Genomic DNA, 18,472 nt, shown 5'->3' with positions numbered 1-18,472 from the left:
GCTACTTCAGTTTTAACAGATGTTCTTTCTTGTATTCCCTGTTTTAGGATTTGTGGCACAAAGTCACACAGATTCCAGCCTTTTCTAATGCAGTTTTCACTTTATTTAGCAAACAACATGACTCAATACTATACTGCCTACCTTAGCAGTTATACACACCGGGTTGTAGACTGCCTTCCCTTTATAAAGTTTACACTCACTCCCTCTGGTTTGGTTAGGATAGATTTACAGGAGCCCCCTCTTCTAGCGATGCAGGGCCGCCTAAACCCAGCTGGGCTTACACACTTATGCTCCTCACCTGGTCCCATCCTCCAGACTCTCCCCTGCCTGAAGGGTCTCACCCACAAAGCTCTCTCTCTCATTGAGGGATTTAAAATCATCCAGACCTCTAGCTTGGTCCTGTACATGCAGCAAGGGGGAAAACGAGGTCAGTCCATTACATACCTCCTCAACTTGGACTCATTGGTCTGAGCATCACTACTCTCCTCTGGATCCCATCAAGGGGAGTACCACACCACCACTCTCCTTCATCTGGCCTCCTATTAGTTAAGCTTGGGGATGGGGAAATCTAGGGTCAATGGGGTAATAAATCTGGGAAATATCTAGCGAATCTTTTAAAGCCCCCTGTACCACAGCGGCTAATTTCCCAATTGAAGAATGTTTCCATGAGTCGAGTAGATACAGACACAGGTGATATTTTTCAGAGTCTAACTGCTTTTTTTCCCAGCTTCTTACACTGGGGACTATGCAGACACAGCAGCTCAGCAGAAGCTTTTTGAGGAAATCCAGTTGCCTAAATTGTCTGTTGATCAATAAAAGATTTTAGACTCCCCTATACAAATTGTAGAGGTTCAGAAAGTCATCCAATCTTTACAGCTGGAGAAAGTGCCCGGAACAGATGGTTTGGGGTCTGTGAAAACACAGTCAGCAGTGGCTCTGAAGCTGGTGATGCAGTGGTATCAGCTGTGTCTTGCCACATCCATATGACAGTAAGCCGACCCAGTATAGGTGTATAACTTCACATGCACACATTTCTCAGTTACAGAATGAGGCAGTAAAATGGAAAATTTGTCACTGCAACCTTTAACTGTCTACCTGTATCTTAAGGTTGTGCCTTTATGCTTTGTATTTGACATTTACTGCATTTCTTGAGCTGTAGCTCTCAATGCTAGTCGAATAGCAAGGGTGCTATTACACTTCTATCACTATCCCATCCACATGTGAACGCCAGGATAAGGTCTGATGGGAAGGGTCAGCAAGCCACACAGCACTAGTAAGGCCACAAACTCTTATGCTACACATGCCTCTTTTACAGTTACAATCAGGTAGAACAGATAATGGCAGCCACATGTATGTGATTTAATGTTTACTTTCATGTCTTTTTTCAAATGTAGCCCACTGCTCCTTTGTGAAGAGAAATCCAGAGTAAGCATACATTTTTTCAGTTACACAGTGACTTACTCATAGAAGCAGTGAGAGAAAGAAAGATGATAATGAGAAAGCAGCACCTAACAGTCTTCTGGACTCCTTTCTGTGGAAAGGGATGTGGTAGGTGAAGGCTGTCAGGAAAACTAGGATTGTATAAGGTATTGGCAAAGCTGGCTGCCACTTGATATGGTGCTCCAGGCTTGCACGAGGGACATGGGGGATCTGGGGGGAGATCTGGATGAGTCTCACTTTGTAGTCCATGGTATAGAGTGAGATTATGGAAGACACAGCAAAGCAGCACTATATCTGCAACTTTGGGTGAGGCATACATTAACGCTCTCCCTATCTTGTCCAAACAGCAAAAGTGAGTTTTGAAAACTCCGAAGGTGCTTTTGATGATAAAACAGGTAGCACATAAGGCCTCGTTGTACCTCGTTTCTGTCGGCATGTTTGAATTGGCAACAGTGTGAGAAGCCAGGTCCTGCAACTGTACCCAGAATCTCCTGCAGCAATGACAGATTAAAGCCATCAATCATAGCATTGCCACTTGCAGATGTGGCTGCAAACCACTGCATCCTATATTATGGAAAACTAAACTATCCTTAACAAAAGTGGCACTCGTAGCTTGTAAGGATGCCATCTAAGGACCTTCAGCTGGCAATGAATTATCTTCAGTCAATCACTGTTCTTACTCTTTCAGATTGATTATGGTAGTTCCATTGAAATTGCAAAGTTAAGAAACACTATGCATTAATCTTTTCCAATCTTGTAACCAACTTCCTTAAGTAAATAAGGGTTACGTTCCTAGGTTCTTCCATAACCTCGGGTACTACACTAAAAGGATAAACATCAGATGGAATTGGAACCTTAACTGGACCAACCATACTACCATCCACTCTAGGAACATTGATAGTGGTATCGTCCACGGGCTTTTCCTGCGAACCTTGCTTTGAGAGGTGGGAGTAAAATGCTGCAGAAACCAGGAAAATGTCTAGACTCCCACAGAGGTGCTGGCAAGACTCCTCAAAAGTTTTTCCTAGTTGACATGCCACAGTCCCAGCAATTTAGTACAGGGTGGTCTGGCCTCATTGAATGATATCAACATGGTGCCAATCCAGGAGGGGAGAGGGAAGAACTTCAGAATAAAAAAAAAATATCTAGACTCCCACAGCAACACTGATACGATGGGAGCTGATCCAGGAGGGGGAGGAAAAGCTGCAGAGATAAGAAAAATGTCTAGACTCCCACAGCAACACTGATAAGCCTCCTCAAAAGTCCCGTCCCCCCCACACACACACACAGATTAGTCTAACACTGACAAACAAATACCAACAATAAAACTAGCAAACAATTCTAAAACTAGCAAACAAATTCTAACCTTAAAACTAGCAGACAATATAAACAGCCAGTAACCTTTCAAGATTTATTATTTTTTAAATGTTGTATTCTGATTTAAATGATTCTTCCCAGTGAGTCCAAACTTACTACCAGCAGAAGAAAGTTCTGCTGTCAGCTCTTTCTCTGTACATCAGGCCACCACCCCTCTCTTCCACAGTTGCCCTTCTCTCAAAGGATCCTTTAGATTCATAATGAGGCAGGCACAATCCCCAGTTGCTCCTGCCCTGCTAGTGCCACAATTCCAAATGGTGCTAGCTCATCCAAGGTGACCCTTTTTTGTCTTCAATTAAGGTTATTAAGGCAAACATAAGTATGGATATCCACTGAGGAAAGTGCATGTTCTGCGTATCAGGGTGTGTCCTTTCAGCCACCCAGGAAAGGAGTGTTCTCTTGAGAAGGGGGTGATCAGAATAGTGGATGTATACCCAAATATGCCTTTTCTCCATCATTTTGGAGAGACCCTTATACTAGTTTATAATAATTTATAGTTATTGTAGATAATAGTTGTTAATATTGACTGATAAACACAACAGAGTATTTTTCTTTGAGTTTTACATAAAATGGGAAACAAGGAGGACAAAACAACAATAGTCTGCACCATGATTCATTTCTACATTCTATATATCATTGTAAAGAATCTTTCCTTCTTAATGTTGTGTTCCGCACCCGTGGCCGTTCACGGGCGAGGACCCTACCTCCACTGCGGTGGCGACCCGCCACGGTAACTCCTGACTAATTCCCCCAGGCCGGTGCCCATCACTCCGGTGCTGGTCCACAGTCTGGCCGCCGGGTAGGGAGCCGTCCCTGCTCCTCCCTCGCGGCATTCTGCTGGCTTTCCTCCGCAGAGGAAATCCAAGATGGCCGCCGCCATCTTTAGGTGTGAGGCCATGCCCCCTTGCTTGATTTAAAGGGACCTGATCCCTTTAATGATACCTGCTTCCAATGATCCAGAGCAGAGGAAGTATATAAGGAGGCTTCCTCTGCTCATTCCTTGACTTGGCAATGTCCTACGTTGGTCAGGTCTGCTTGCTTCGGTGAGTTCCAGTGCCTTGATTCCTTGTTCCTGTTTCGTCTTGGTGTTCCTGGTTCCTGACTTCGGATTGGCTAGCAGTGATTCCTGGTATTGACTTCAGATTGGCAAGCGGTGATTCTCTGGTGTGTGACTTCAGACTGGTAAGTGGTGATCCCTCGGTGTGTGACCTCGGACTGGTAAGCGACTGGTAAGGCACTTGACCTTGGACTTCTTCCTGACCATCATCTCCAAGGCCCACCTAAGTCCCAGTGGCCCGGGTCCCTACGGGCTCCTTCCGGGGGGACCGTGGGCTTCCAGGGGTGAAGCTCCAGTCAGCCCTTGCACCGAACGTCTGTTTCCTTGACCTCTCAAAGCTCCACCTAAGTCCCAGCGGTCCGGGTCCCTACGGGCTCCTCCTGGGGGGACCGCGGACTTCCAGTGGTGAAGACACACTTCTGTTCCTCGGCGTCACGACTCTTCATCCACCTCCACAGTCATCTGTCCAAAGTGCTGAGGGTCAGCTGGTCACATCTTCTGTTCCTGCCTTGCCTCCCGACGGGAGAACCTACGGATCTTCTCCAAAGGTATACCATCCTCCCGTCGGCCCAAGGGTTCACAAGCCTGAGCATAACACTTAAATATTTTTTAACTGTGCTTATTTACCAAGTATATGGAAAAGATGATTTCTAAAAGTTACTGAATCTTTTAATAACAATAATAAAAACAATAAGTAATGGCTTGAATAGGGTATATGAAATCTCAACTGTTCACTGCTGCATTCAAAAATAACATTGTAATTAGAAAAAGTGAATACAATAAATATGTGCAGTAGAAAACAATGTATTACAAGGATCTTCTATGTCAGACCTTCTATGTCTCTCTGCTTATCACAACTGAATTAGATGTGATGAGTAGTGAGAGAACTTGGACAGGCCTACCTTGACTTATTTTGCTGGAATCTTTTGGGTTCTGATTTTAACTCCTGGAGGGAAAAAGGTTAGAGAAGAGAACTAGTCTATTCTATACCTCATGGCCCCAAAAGATCACTATAGTTTGGTTTTTTTTCCCATGAATGACTGATAGCACAGGAGGGAGATAAAAAAAATTACGTAGAAGGTGCTTGTCATTTCTTTGTTACTTATACTGCAGTCTCACAGTCAACTGGGAACTGAAGGAATAATGAGTACTGCAGTCAAACAAACTAGAACCTAATGGCAAAGTGTGAGAGTTGAATGTAGGTAAAAGGTCTATTTAATAGGGATGTGAATCGTGTCCTCGATCGTCTTAACGATCGATTTCGGCTGGGAGGGGGAGGGAATCGTATTGTTGCTGTTTGGGGGGGTAAAATATCGTGAAAAATCGTTAAAAATCGTTAAAAATCGAAAAATCGAAAAACCGGCACATTAAAACCCCCTAAAACCCACCCCCGACCCTTTAAATTAAATCCCCCACCAAATAACTTAAATAACCTGCGGGTCCATCGGCGGTCCGGAACGGCAGCGGTCCGGAACGGGCTCCTGCTCTGAATCTTGTCGTCTTCAGCCGGCGCCATTTTCCAAAATGGCGCCGAAAAATGGCGGCGGCCATAGACGAAAAAGATTGGACGGCAGGAGGTCCTTCCGGACCCCCGCTGGACTTTTGGCAAGTCTCGTGGGGGTCAGGAGGCCCCCCACAAGCTGGCCAAAAGTTCCTGGAGGTCCAGCGGGGGTCAGGGAGCGATTTCCCGCCGCGAATCGTTTTCGTACGGAAAATGGCGCCGGCAGGAGATCGACTGCAGGAGGTCGTTCAGCGAGGCGCCGGAACCCTCGCTGAACGACCTCCTGCAGTCGATCTCCTGCCGGCGCCATTTTCCGTACGAAAACGATTTGCGGCGGGAAATCGCTCCCTGACCCCTGCTGGACCTCCAGGAACTTTTGGCCAGCTTGTGGGGGGCCTCCTGACCCCCACGAGACTTGCCAAAAGTCCAGCGGGGGTCCGGAAGGACCTCCTGCCGTCCAATCTTTTTCGTCTATGGCCGCCGCCATTTTCGGCGCCATTTTGGAAAATGGCGCCGGCTGAAGATGACAAGATTCAGAGCAGGAGCCCGTTCCGGACCGCTGCCGTTCCGGACCGCCGCTGGACCCGCAGGTTATTTAAGTTATTTGGGGGGGGTTCGGGAGGGTGGGGGATTTAATTTAAAGGGTCGGGGGTGGGTTTTAGGGGGTTTTAGTGTGCCGGCTCACGATTCTAACGATTTATAATGATAAATCGTTAGAATCTGTATTGTATTGTGTTCCATAACGGTTTAAGACGATATTAAAATTATCGGACGATAATTTTAATCGTCCTAAAACGATTCACATCCCTACTATTTAAGTGTGTGTAAGATAACATCCTGAAGACATGAAGCAAAGACAAAAAATTATAGGAATAATAAGTATTCCATAGAGGACACCTTAATTCCATTTCACTTATAGGAGCATTGCAGATGGGAACTGTTAACAAAATAAGAGCATATTAAATCTAGTAATTGTACACCATTGTCAAGTTAAAAATGCCCAACATTCTACTTTTTATGAAAGCATTTCAAGTTAATTATGACATCTCAAAGGTGGTTTCATAAATGTACATTAATTGCAGTTTCAGCATGAATGGTTAAAATCTCTACAGCACATCTTTAAACCTGAGGTTCACAGTATCTCCCTCTCTTTCCATCTGCCAAATGTGTCAAATTCCTATTGAAATGTTTCTCTCCTGCAAAAACATGCCAAGCTTGCACACAATGAATTTGTAAAGGGAATAATGTAAACGGGTAATTGAAAGTGTGGCATATTCTCCAGAATAAGCAATATTTTACTACAATCTCTAATATTTATAAAAAATTTACATTACATCCTTACACTCACCTACTAGAATGTTATTCCCCAATTTGGAGAATATCTATTGAGGCATCGTATGGTAAAATACAACTGAGATTTATCTGTCATTAGAGGGGATATTTCCTTTTATTCTGCTCTATCTCCATCAGTGTGGTATGAACAGTCACATAACAAACTATTACTGACATATGTGTATGCAAAACATTTCCTTAAGTTAAAAATCAACTAAAACTTTAGAGTCTCATTTTTTAAAACCCATTTACATGCAGAAAACCAGGTTTTATGTGCATAAATGGCTGCACTAAGGGGGGCATTTTCCAAAGCGATCACACGCGAAAAGTCCCTTTTCACGTGCGATCACTAAATGGGGGCGGAGTCGGGGAGGTGTCAAGACTGGAACAGGAGGAGTCGGGGTGACACCGGGGCAGATGCCGCGAAGACATCACGGACAGCAAAAAGGTAAGAACCCTTTTCGCTACCAATTTTGCGCCCAATAACACCACCTTTTAAGATGGTGCTATTGGGTGCAGGCCCGCCCCTCTGTACCATGCGATTCAAAGAGCTCGGCGGTATTAGAGAATCCAGGCCTAAAATAGCTCAAGGACTGAGTGAATGGGTAACTCAGTAATGCATATTGTTTTAAGAGAAATGAGCAGAAGCATTCCGGAGAGCAACTGGGACAGGGACATAACTTCTGCACATATATAAAGTAGGTATATAAGTGTATGCATGTAACTTATGGCCACCGAAGAAGAGGTATAAATTTGCATGAGTGAATGTGTGATTCAGACACATTCACTCTGAATGTGTCTGAATCACATTAGAACCCTTCTAAGGAGATAGATAGCTTCTAGGCATAAGAATCAGTCGAACCAACTTAATACTAGTATAGACTATCAAGAGGAAAAAAAAACCCATCAAAACAACAGTTTGTTGGAAGACTGTGTATAAATGTCAGGCTCTTTGTTCAAAATACTCAGAATCTTTCTTTAGTGAATGTATATTATGGTATATCTCATGAATGTGTTTCTGTCCTTTCAGGCCTTTGCTGCTAGGGTATGCTAAACCTAACACAGCAGTGAAGGTATTCTACCTTGTACTAATTAATAAGGAGATGGGAATTCTAGTCACAGGGTCAAACAATGATGTATTTGAAAAAACATGCAGGCAACATATTAATTAGTCAACAAGGAAAGCAATTTTCAATTATGCACATGAGGTTTATGTGACTGAATTTAGGATCATTTTCAACTGCACTTAGCTGAAAATTGTTTTTGTTATTTAGGGACCCAAAATTTAGGATTGTTTTTGGGCCTTCAATTCAGTTACCTATCGGAGCCTAAGGCCTAAATTTTCTAACCTACCGCAGCGTTGTAAATTGTGCGATACAGGGGGTGGGGGGGCGAAGCGGGGTGCGGGCCTGCGAAAGTCGGAAGCGATCGCACCTCAGCGATATGTTCATTGCCGGCTTTTGCACCCAATAGCGCCATCATAAAAGGTGGCGCTATTGGGCGTGAAATAGGCAGTGAAAAGGCTCCTTATCTTTTCGCCGTCCACGCTGTCTTCGCAGCATCCGCCCCGGTGCCGCCCAACTCCTCCTGTTCCGGTCTTGACGCTGCCCCATTTTAGTGATCACTTTGAAAAAGGATCCCCTAAATTAGGCTCCTAACATTGAAAATTAAAACTAGGCACCTACATAGTGCATCAAGCTAGGTTAAGAGAACATTGTACAAATCTCATGTTTGTGTGAGTTTCCTCACTCCAAAGGACATCAAATCTTCACAAGAGTGTACTGATCTGTTCGTATGTCTCCACCCCTTTTCTAAATTAGCATCACACCATGCGTTACGGTGCTTTTCGCATGCGTTAAGGCATTTTTCGCATGTGAAAAGCCCATAACGTGGCTTGGAAAATAACCCCCTAAATTCTTAAAAAATGGATACCCAAGGCACTTATTGCTGCATAGTACAAATTGCTCAACAGTTGCAGCATTTTAGAGTAATATATGTGTAATTCATAGACAGTTGTTCACATTGGGGCAGATTTTCAAAGGGTTACGGTGTACATTATGCGTCTAACTCCGAAAACCCACTCCTGTGTGCGCCGAGCCTATTTTGCATAGGCTCGGTGACGTGCGCATATGTCCCAGGGCTTTGAAAAAGGGGTAGGAAGGGGGCAGTGCGGGGTCAGACTGCACAATCTGCGCCTGCCCAGAGGCAGGAGCAACTTATAGGACAAAGGTAAGGGGGGGGTTTAGGTAGGGCTGGGGGGGTGGGTTAGGTAGGAGAAGGGAGGGGAAGGTGGGGGGGGGGGGGGCGGATGGAACAGAGGAAGGCTGCGTGGCTCGGTGCACGTAAGTTGCACAATTGTGCATCCCCTTGCGCGCGTTGACCCTGGATTTTATAACATATGCGCGGCTGTGCGCGTATGTTATAAAATCGGGTATAGATTTGTGCGTGCCGGGTTGCGCGCACAAATCTATGCCCGCGTGTAGTTTTTAAAATCTGGCCCATTCTGAACACAGCTAGATGCATGCAAAGTAATGAAGTTGCCCAGTGGTACCTATGTGGGCCAGTAGATTGTTCATTGCCATATGCAGCATTTTAGAAAATGTTACTATGAAAACTCTCTAAAAAAATTGTAACCTTCCCATACAATGTGTGAATTTATTATTATTGAGTCTGGACTACTGTGTAAGCTATTGAAAATTGTCTTTGGAGAAGAATGGACATAATCTTATTCTACAAGAATCAGTAATTTGACTATTATCTTCCCTTCTTTACAGATTATTATATTTTCTATTGATTTGATTTTCTCGAAGATGCTTATTTTCACATGTTTTATTCAGATTTAATTTATAGTTTTCATTTTGAAATTGTTAGTAATCCTTGTTTTGTAATTTTAGTTTTGGATTCAGTTCTCATTATGTGCTTATTGCATGTACAGATTTATTTATAGCACTGGATTAGAATATTTTAATTGACTATGTACTAACTGTGGTTATACATTTCTTATGAATCTTTGTTTTATGTGTATAGTATTTTTTATATGTTATCAGTGTATTGCACTATTTTCAAATATCCTTAAAATCCACTTTGTGCTAATTCTGATAAAGTGGAATATTAAATTCAATTACATAAATAAAACATGCATACAAAAGTGTTAATATTTTTATAAAAAATGATTGGGGTTTTTTTTTATTTTCTAAGTTTAACTTTTAGCATTTTACTTGATACTGGTGCAAAAAGTTCATTTTCATCAGCAAAAAAAATTATCCCTTGTCATCAACTTTAACTGACTGTATAAAAAGTTCTCCTTGGAACTTTTCAGTTTCAGAAGACAAATCTTTAGTGTTTCCTTCATCAAATTCAGAAATGTCATAGGTCATTGAATTGCAGGCTATCAAAACTTTTTGCACTATCTTGGAAGATTAACAATGATTCTTGCCACTGAAAAATGTATTCCATAGGTAGACTTTTATTTTTCTCAGAAAGGCACTGAATACAGCTTTCCTCTTCTTTCATTTCATTTAACTCTATCAATGTAATTTTAATTTGCTATCAAAGTCAACTCCTGGTTTAGAAATGTAATCCATTAAAAGTCATTGTACTAATATTTTCTACATCAGCTATGGTGCTATAGCTTACCAAGAAGAATGACAACACAGAGTAGGATTGCAATTAGGGCTCCTGTACTCAGACCAGCAGAGGAAAGGAAAGCTTCAGCATGGCAGGTTCGTACACGTCCATTTCTGTCGCATGCACACACGCTAATTGTAAGTGTGCTGCTGCTGCTGAGAGCTGGGATGCCACCATCAGAGATCAGAATGGGAAGGTAGTACAGCTCCTGAGTTGTTCGACTAAATCGCCTCTGTTTGGTCAGAATGCTTGCTGTGTTATCTGCAGCAGAAGAAGCAAAGTAGAATAAAATATTAAAACTCAAGAAATGAGTTATAATCAAAAATCAAACTGCCCCATGAACACACAGACTAGTCCCTCTATACCAATTGTTTTCAGTTTTTCTTGGTTTATGTATTTATTACAAAACAATCTTATAGCCTGCTCAATCCACAGTTCTAGGTGGGTTTGAGGAATCCTCAAGGGATGATTTCCCCCTTTGGAACTTCTAGGTAGAATATAAAGAGAAAATGGGAAAATCAAAGATATTAACTTGAAGACAGGTGGCCTTACTGCATGTGAAGGGTGCATCAAAGGTAAGCATTCAAGAAACACATTTAAGATAATTTCCAAAGAACCAAGCAAAAACACACTGGAGCTAATATATGTGTGTTTATGTGAATCCATGCCAGCAGATTTTATTTGTGGTAGCTGGATTATATTTGTCATTGTAAATTATTGCAATTGGAAGTTGAATGTATTTTTCTTAAGCACAAGCAAAATTCCCAAATATTTTTATTGACTATGTACAATACTCAGAATGCCAAACAGACAAGAATCTGAAATGAGCCATGCCAACAATGGGAGACATCTTATCACTGATAAGACTGAGAATTTCAAGTTCCTAATTGGGAGTCACCATTCAGGATAATGATCAAGGCATCATTATCCTCTTCTGCTCAGTGTACAGCAACAGCCAAAAAGAAAATAGAATGCTAGGAATTATTAGGAAAGGAATGTAGAATAAAACAGAGAATATCATAATGACTCTGTATCATTCCATGGTGCGACCTCATCTTGAATATAGTGTGTAGTTCTAGTTACCACATCTCAAAAAAGATATAGCAGAATTAGAAAAAGTACAGAGATGTGGAACCAAAATGATAAAGGGGATGGAATGAGTCCCCTATAAGGAAAGGCTAAAGAGGTTAGGACTCTTCAGCTTGGAGAAAAGGCAGCTGAGGGAAGTTATGATAGAGATCTATAAAATAATGAGTGGCATGGAATTAGTAAACGTTAATTGGTTGTTTACTCTTTCAAAAAGGAGAAAGACTAGAGGACTCACAATATAGTTACTATCGGGCCGATACAGTAAAGTCCGCTCTCCCGTCGCGCGCACAGGCCATTCTCCTGTGCGCGTGATTCACTATTCAAATTAGGCCCGGCAGTAAAAACAGGCAAAAGGAGCAGCGGCTGTCAGCAGGTTTGACAGCTGATGCTCAAATTTTGTCAGCGTCAGTTCTCGAACCTGCTGACAGCCACGGGCTCGGAAACCGGACGTCGGCAAAATAGAGCATCCGGTTTTCGACCCGACAGCCACGGGCTGACTTCAAATTTTTTTTTTTTTACTTTTGGAAACTTTCTGGACCTGCGACTTAATATCGCCATGATATTAAGGCGCTAATTTCTGAAAGCAAAATGTATGGCTTGGCTGCACATTTTGTTTTCTGAATCGCACGGGAATACCTAATAGGCCCATCAACATGCATTTGCATGTCGCGGGCGCTATTAGGTTCGGGGGGTTGGACGCGCGTTTTCGGCCCCTTACTGAATAAAAAATTGTTTTTTATTGTTGCACAACTGCGAAGAAAATGTATAACATTCACATTGTTTTTTCTGTTACACAACTGCTAAGAAAAATGTATATTTTTGTAAACTGTTATGATGGCTCTACTGAATGACAGTATATAAAACTCAACAAATAAATAAATAAATAAATAACACTAGCACATCGAAAACGCGCGTCCAGTAGAGGGTTAACAGTGCACTCCGTCGGAGCGCACTGTACTGTATCGGTCCGTACGTGATAAACTTAAAACTAATAAGAGAAAATATTCTTTTACTCAATGTATAATTAAGCTCTGGAATTCATTGCCAGAGGATTTGGTGAAAGCTATTAGTATAGCTGCATTTAAAAAAGGTTTGGACAGGTTCCTGGAGGAAAAGGAGTTGGAGTTGCAGAAATGAAGGTGGGATAAGCAGCTTGGAATCTATCTAACCTTTGAGATTCTGCCAGGTACTTTTGACTTGGATTGGTCACTGTTGGAAACAGACACACTAGGGTTGCCATCTGGCTCCAGATTTTCAGGACATGTTGATCCATTCCCGGTTTTACCCCATTGCATGCCGAGACTTATTCTAATTTCTCTATTGCATTCCCTAAGCATACAGGGAAGTAAAACCGGGACTGGATCACCCTGTCCTGAAAATCTGGAGCCAGTTGGCAACTCTAGTGTGTCTATGGGCCGGATTTTTAAAGGGTTACGCACATAACTTATGCACGTAACCCTCTTAAAAGGCCCCTGCGCGTGCAAGCCCCGGGACGCACGTAAGTCCCAGGGCTTTGCAAAGGGGGCGTGTCGGGGGCATGTCGGGTGGGCGGCGCAAATTTCGGGGCAGGACGGGAGGCGTGTCGGGGGCATGACGCCGGCCCAGAGGCGTGGTTGAGGCCTCCGGACCAGCCCCCAGGTCGGGTGATTTACGCCTCTGGCAGGCGTAAATCTGCCGACAATAGTAGGGGAGGGTTAGATAGGGCTGGGGGGGTGGGTTAGGTAGGGGAAGGGAGGGGAAGGTGAGGGGAGGCGGAAGGAAAGTTCCCTCTGAGGCCACTCCAATTTCGGAGCATCTATTCATGTGAGCCAACATACGCGCATATATGTGTGCCCATGCGGCTGTTTAAAGGTTACTGTCCCCGTCTTGCACCAGCCCTACACAGTATATCTCAGCTCTTACTTAGCACTTCTGATTGTGTCAAAAAGAGCCAGAGAATGTAATGACCATGCTGGTTTTTGATGACTCTTAATGGAGCTACTGCATCCAGGGCTGAATTTAAGGTTTTAGACCTGCAAAGAATAGCTTCTTCACAATTATCATAGGATGGGTCTCATGATGGCACTGTAAGAGGACCTGCTATGGGGAACTCCAATTCACTTATTTTATTTTATTCTTTTCCCTTATTTCCTATATGGTGAAGTAGAAGAAAAGATTGCGAAGGGTACTGCCTACTCAGCCCTAATATATCAGATAGCAATTTTTTAGCTCCTTCAGGCTTTCCCATCTTTGTTGGGAGCTGGCCCTACTCTGGCTATGGCTGATGGAGCAGCACAGCAGCCTGGGCAGCTGAAGAAGTCTCGTTGAGCCCTAAAGCTAGAGTTTGTCCTTCTCCGGCATTCTCTGTGTCAGCATTGCCAGTTGGTGCCTTGGATTCTGTTGACATCAGCCCAGATGGAGGAGTAGAAGTGGCAGCAGCTGAATGAGCAACTTCAGAGGATGCCAGCTGGAGAGAAGCGCAGAGCCAACAGGTTTTAGGAAAGGACTTGCAGTGTGAAGGAGCACAATTGTCTTCTGTGGTCAGTGTTTCTCATTCTTTGATGACCCCAATTCCTGTGCACTATCAAAGTATGACTACTGAAGCTCTGATGATTAGATCTTGTACACCCAAGCTGTTGCAAATCTGCCCTGTGTAAACTGCATGGGCAGCTTTTCCACCTTTTTTCCTCCTCTTTTCCTCTGCAGCCAGGAGGCTGTCTCTGCTCTCTGTTCATGGCTAGAGTCACGCTACGGCACTGCATGTGGCCCGGAGGCCGCCGACACCGCCGCTGTTCTACCCAACGGTAGAGAGCTGTCTGGGTATGCCCCTTTGCGGTAGGAGGCCGCAAACAATACACTTATGTGGCCCTGAGGCCATCAATGGCTACTTTGTCTCCCGCGGAGATGGGGCCTACCATCCCCAGTCTCGCTTGGCAACTGGAGCTGCTGGCAGTTCCTCCTCAGCAGTCAGATGCTGTGCTTACCTCGGGGCCTGCTTGAGGCCTAATTCCAGCTTCTGCTACAGCTTGGCATCCTCCTGTGCAGCAGGGCCGCTGTCCATGGTCCTGCATTGCTTCCTGCTTCCTCCTAGGGAGCGAGGCTGGCTCTCTCTTCAACATTTAAAGTTACAGCAAAGGAGTGGTCCACTTCTGATGTCATCATTGGATCTGCCTCTTCTTCAGTATAAAAAGCTTCAGTCTTCATTCCAGTTTTCCATTTGCAAGGAGTAAGTCCTCCTTAGGACTCCATGTCTTACAGCTTCTCTAAGGCACTCTGTTCCATGTGGGATCCAAAGTCTTCTTCTTTGGTCTCTGTCTTCATCCTTGTTCCAGATGTTTTCCTGATTTTCTGTTCCAGCCTAGATGTCTTCTGTATCCTGATATCTGTCCTGTCTAGATGTCCAAGGCTTCACTTGATCCATCCTGGATCAGCTGAGTTTGGAGGGCACACTGTGGCCCAGTAGTCCACGACCATCCCTGCTGGGGTGTGTATGGTGCTGGTGCTTCTCCTCCATCTTCGGAACCAAGGATCTTCATGTTCCTGTCTGTCACCTCCTGGGTCTGGAGTTTTCTGGATGTCCACTTCATCCGTCCCGGCTGCCCTTCATTGAGTGTCTGGAGGGTCTGTCCTGGATGTCCTGGATCCTTGCCTTGGAGGCTCTTCTCTAATCATTCCTCCAATGTTTTGGACTCCGGCTACACCTAGCCTCCGGCGGGCAGTGCTCCGGTGGATAGCCTGAGGGCCGTTCTGTCCACTGCAGCCTCCTCCCCTGCTGTGCATGTTAGAGCCTTATCCGGAGTCTTCTCCATCTTGAGTTTTATCCTGATTTTAACTTGCCTCGTCCAGTCTGATCTTCGTCAAGCCTGAGTCTTCATCTATTTCCAAACCTGAGTCTTCGTTTACCTTCAAGCCTGAGTCTTCATCTACCTTCAAGCCTGAGTCTTCGTCTACTCTAAGCCTGAGTCTTTGTCCACTTCCAAGCCTGAGTCTTCGTCCATCTTCAAGCCTGAGTCTTCATCTACCTCCAAGCCTGAGTCTTCCTCTACCTCTAAGCCTGAGTCTTCGTCCACCTTCAAGCCTGAGTCTTCGTTCACCTCAATGTCTGAGTTGTCCTGTGTTAGATGTCTCCGTTTGCCCGTGTCCTCCATCCAGCCTGCCGCCCTTGCTGTTACCCAGTAGCAGTCCAAAAGGGCTGGGAATGGTTGGAGGACTGTTCAAGAGACCATCATTGCATTGATGGTCTCACCTGGGTGTGCAGGTTCAGTAGAGGCTCTCCGTTCCCAGTTCCCAGACTTGGACCGTCTCACCACAGGGGCACACATCTTTTGTCCCATGCTGAGGAGCACCTCCTGGTGCTCCCTTCCATCTGCAGCACAACACAAACTGTCTGCTAGGGGTGTGCATTCGTTTTGAACTTATATGTAAAACGCTACTTTTTTTTTTTAACTTAAAAAAGTGATGATGCGAAAACGATCGGATTTCCAACTTATTCAACATAGCTATGTTGAATACGTTGGAAATCGCGATCGTTGATCCTAAATAAAAATTTAAACCCCTCACCCTCCTTAATCCCCCCCAAGACTTACCAAAACTCCCTGGTGGTCCAGCGGGGAGTCAGGAAGCCATAATTCTATTCCTTTGCGAGGAGCACGTGACTTCTGCGTCACGTCGGAGTGACGTGGCCGTCACGTGGTCCACCGCGGTTCCACTCCCAGACCCCTCGTTGGACACAAACGGAACTTTTGGCCAGCTTGGGGAGGTCAGGAGGCCCCCCCAAGCTGGCCAAAAGTTCCGTTTGTGTCCAACGAGGGGTCCGGGAGCGGAACCGCGGTGGACCACGTGACGGCCGCGTCACGTCGATGACGCGGCCGTCACGTGCTCCTCGCAAAGGAATAGAGGAATGGCTTCCTGACTCCCCGCTGGACCACCAGGGAATTTTGGTAAGTCTTGGGGGGGGATTAAGGAGGGTGAGGGGTTTAAATTTTTATTTAGGGAACCGGTGCACTTATGGACATAGACTCAACTTATGGAATTCTCCATATGTCCATATTGACCGAAATTGACCCCCCTTTTCGACTTATGGACTTATGAACATAAACTTTTTGTCTGCACATCCCTACCCTCTGCTATCTCTCTGAATAGCATTTGGTCAGTCTTCTCTTTAGTGGAGCAGTCTTTATCCTCTTTAACTATTACCACAAATAATATTTACAGTTGGATCCAATCTCAGGAAGCTTCTTTAGTGGCTCAGTCTGAACAGATTATGAATTTGAAACAAACATCAGATACATTATCTCAATATGTGAAGGTGCAAGCAGTCCTCCCTACCAAAGCATATTTGCATACCTTGCAATATGTTTAAATGAATGACACAAGTCTCAGGTAAGAAAGAAACATCTTTATGTGGATAATTATGGCCGTAGCATATGCTTCCATTAAACAGTTAAATTACTCAGAACATGAAATAGCCATTAAACATTGTTTTCTGAAATATTGAGAACCTTATAAACATATAACTTTGCCTGACTAGCATCATGCAGAGTGAACAGGCTTACTCTAGTTCAGTGGTAACTTCATTACCTCCTAATCTTTATTGATACCCAGCCATTGAAGCCCAAACCATTGGTGCTACTAGCATGAGACATGGCTGGGGCCCAGTTCTGTAAATGTTCGGGGTCCCGATTTGGTACCTGCTGTCATCGCATTTTTCCCCACTGTTGAAGCATGAAAATTGCCGTCACATTTAATTAACTGTGCCCCAATTGCCTTGGGGTTACCTTCCATTGTCGGCTCCTTTGCTTTGCCCATTCTTATCATCTGGCCACCGCTTGATGATTGGATGGGCAGGTGGGAACTGCCGTTAAGACGCAAGCTGCAAAAGGGGGATTTTCTGGTGCACTGGTGCTTTAAAGGTATGGGCTGTCCTATGGCTGCTCCCTTTCACCCCTCCCTATATTCCCTATGTCTCCCACCTAATTCCCTTTCCCCTCCCCTTCCATGATACTCCTATTCCCTATCTGATTCTCCCTTCCCTCTGCCTGCCTCATCCTTTACCTTCTCCTCCCTTGCCCTGCCTTCATCCACTGCACACAAATTGTGACCTGCCCGAGACATTGGTCTGTATCGCTGGGGACTTCAGTTCAAGCTTTTCTCCTACAGGATAAGAATGTGTTTCATCAGAGACTGGAAAATTTAGAAAATACTCTGAGAATGTTGAATTTGTATGCTTCCATGATATCTCCAGCTGAATTTTTTAAGTCATATATTTAGGATGTACTTGATATCATACAGGAGGCAATGCTTCTTATTTACAAGGCTTTGTATTTCTGGATAGAAGAGGGACAGAGCCTTGAGAAACTGGTCAAGATGAGGGTAATCAAAAAACTGGTATAATGGACATTTCTGTAATTTTGGACTCAATAGGGTTGGATGAGACCCACAGGTTCACATTATTATTAGTTTGCTTCTTTACAAGAGCAAGACTTGTTTCTTAGACTGTTTCTTCATTGTGCTCAAATTTAATTGATGTGGTTCAAAGTTTGGAATTTTCCAGATTTTTGAAAAGCAACTCAAAAGAGTTCAAACATTTTTTGAATATGTGCAATGAGATTGTAGCTTTAGGGCTTGTTTCTTTCTATGATTTCCTTGTACATGTTTGATTACATTTTGTTCAGAAAGCTTTATTTTCTTTCAACCCTCTCAGCTTCGGGTTTTTTTTTTTATTGATTTTATAGCTCCTAGTAGTGAATGGCCTTCTTTGGGTGGCAGTTGGGGTAGTGGAGAGAAATGCTAGTATTGATTATTTGTGAGAGTACGCTGCCCTCTTGTAAGAAATTACATATATTTGTTTTTCAGTTCTTTATCTCTCCCAGTATTAATGGGCTTCCTCATATTTTTTTGTGCTCTATTTAAGCAATTGAAATGTTTGTTGTCTCTTTTAGATACGTAATTATTATTGCTTGGTTACCTGCTTTTTCTTTGCAATAAATAAAAAGTTTAAATTATAAATGCAATTATGATAAGATGTACTATGTAAATCAGGTAGCTAGATGTCATGGAATTGATCAATC

The 18,472-nt window shown here is 43.9% G+C and overlaps 1 protein-coding gene across 3 annotated transcripts in view; it reads right to left on the bottom strand.

The window, feature by feature from the left end:
- CDH18 (cadherin 18) overlaps window positions 1–18,472 on the bottom strand; it is a 1,107,921-nt gene that overhangs the window by 9,494 nt on the left and 1,079,955 nt on the right. For all 3 annotated transcript variants that reach the window (XM_029590319.1, XM_029590320.1, XM_029590321.1), the window contains one exon: window positions 10,344–10,595. In XM_029590319.1, the coding sequence (XP_029446179.1) occupies window positions 10,344–10,595 (252 nt within the window). The remainder of the gene's footprint in view (window positions 1–10,343; window positions 10,596–18,472) is intronic.

The sequence above is a fragment of the Rhinatrema bivittatum genome, chromosome 2 (genome assembly GCF_901001135.1).
Source record: "Rhinatrema bivittatum chromosome 2, aRhiBiv1.1, whole genome shotgun sequence".
NCBI lineage: Eukaryota > Metazoa > Chordata > Amphibia > Gymnophiona > Rhinatrematidae > Rhinatrema > Rhinatrema bivittatum.
This window is presented reverse-complemented; position numbering and strand designations above follow the sequence as displayed.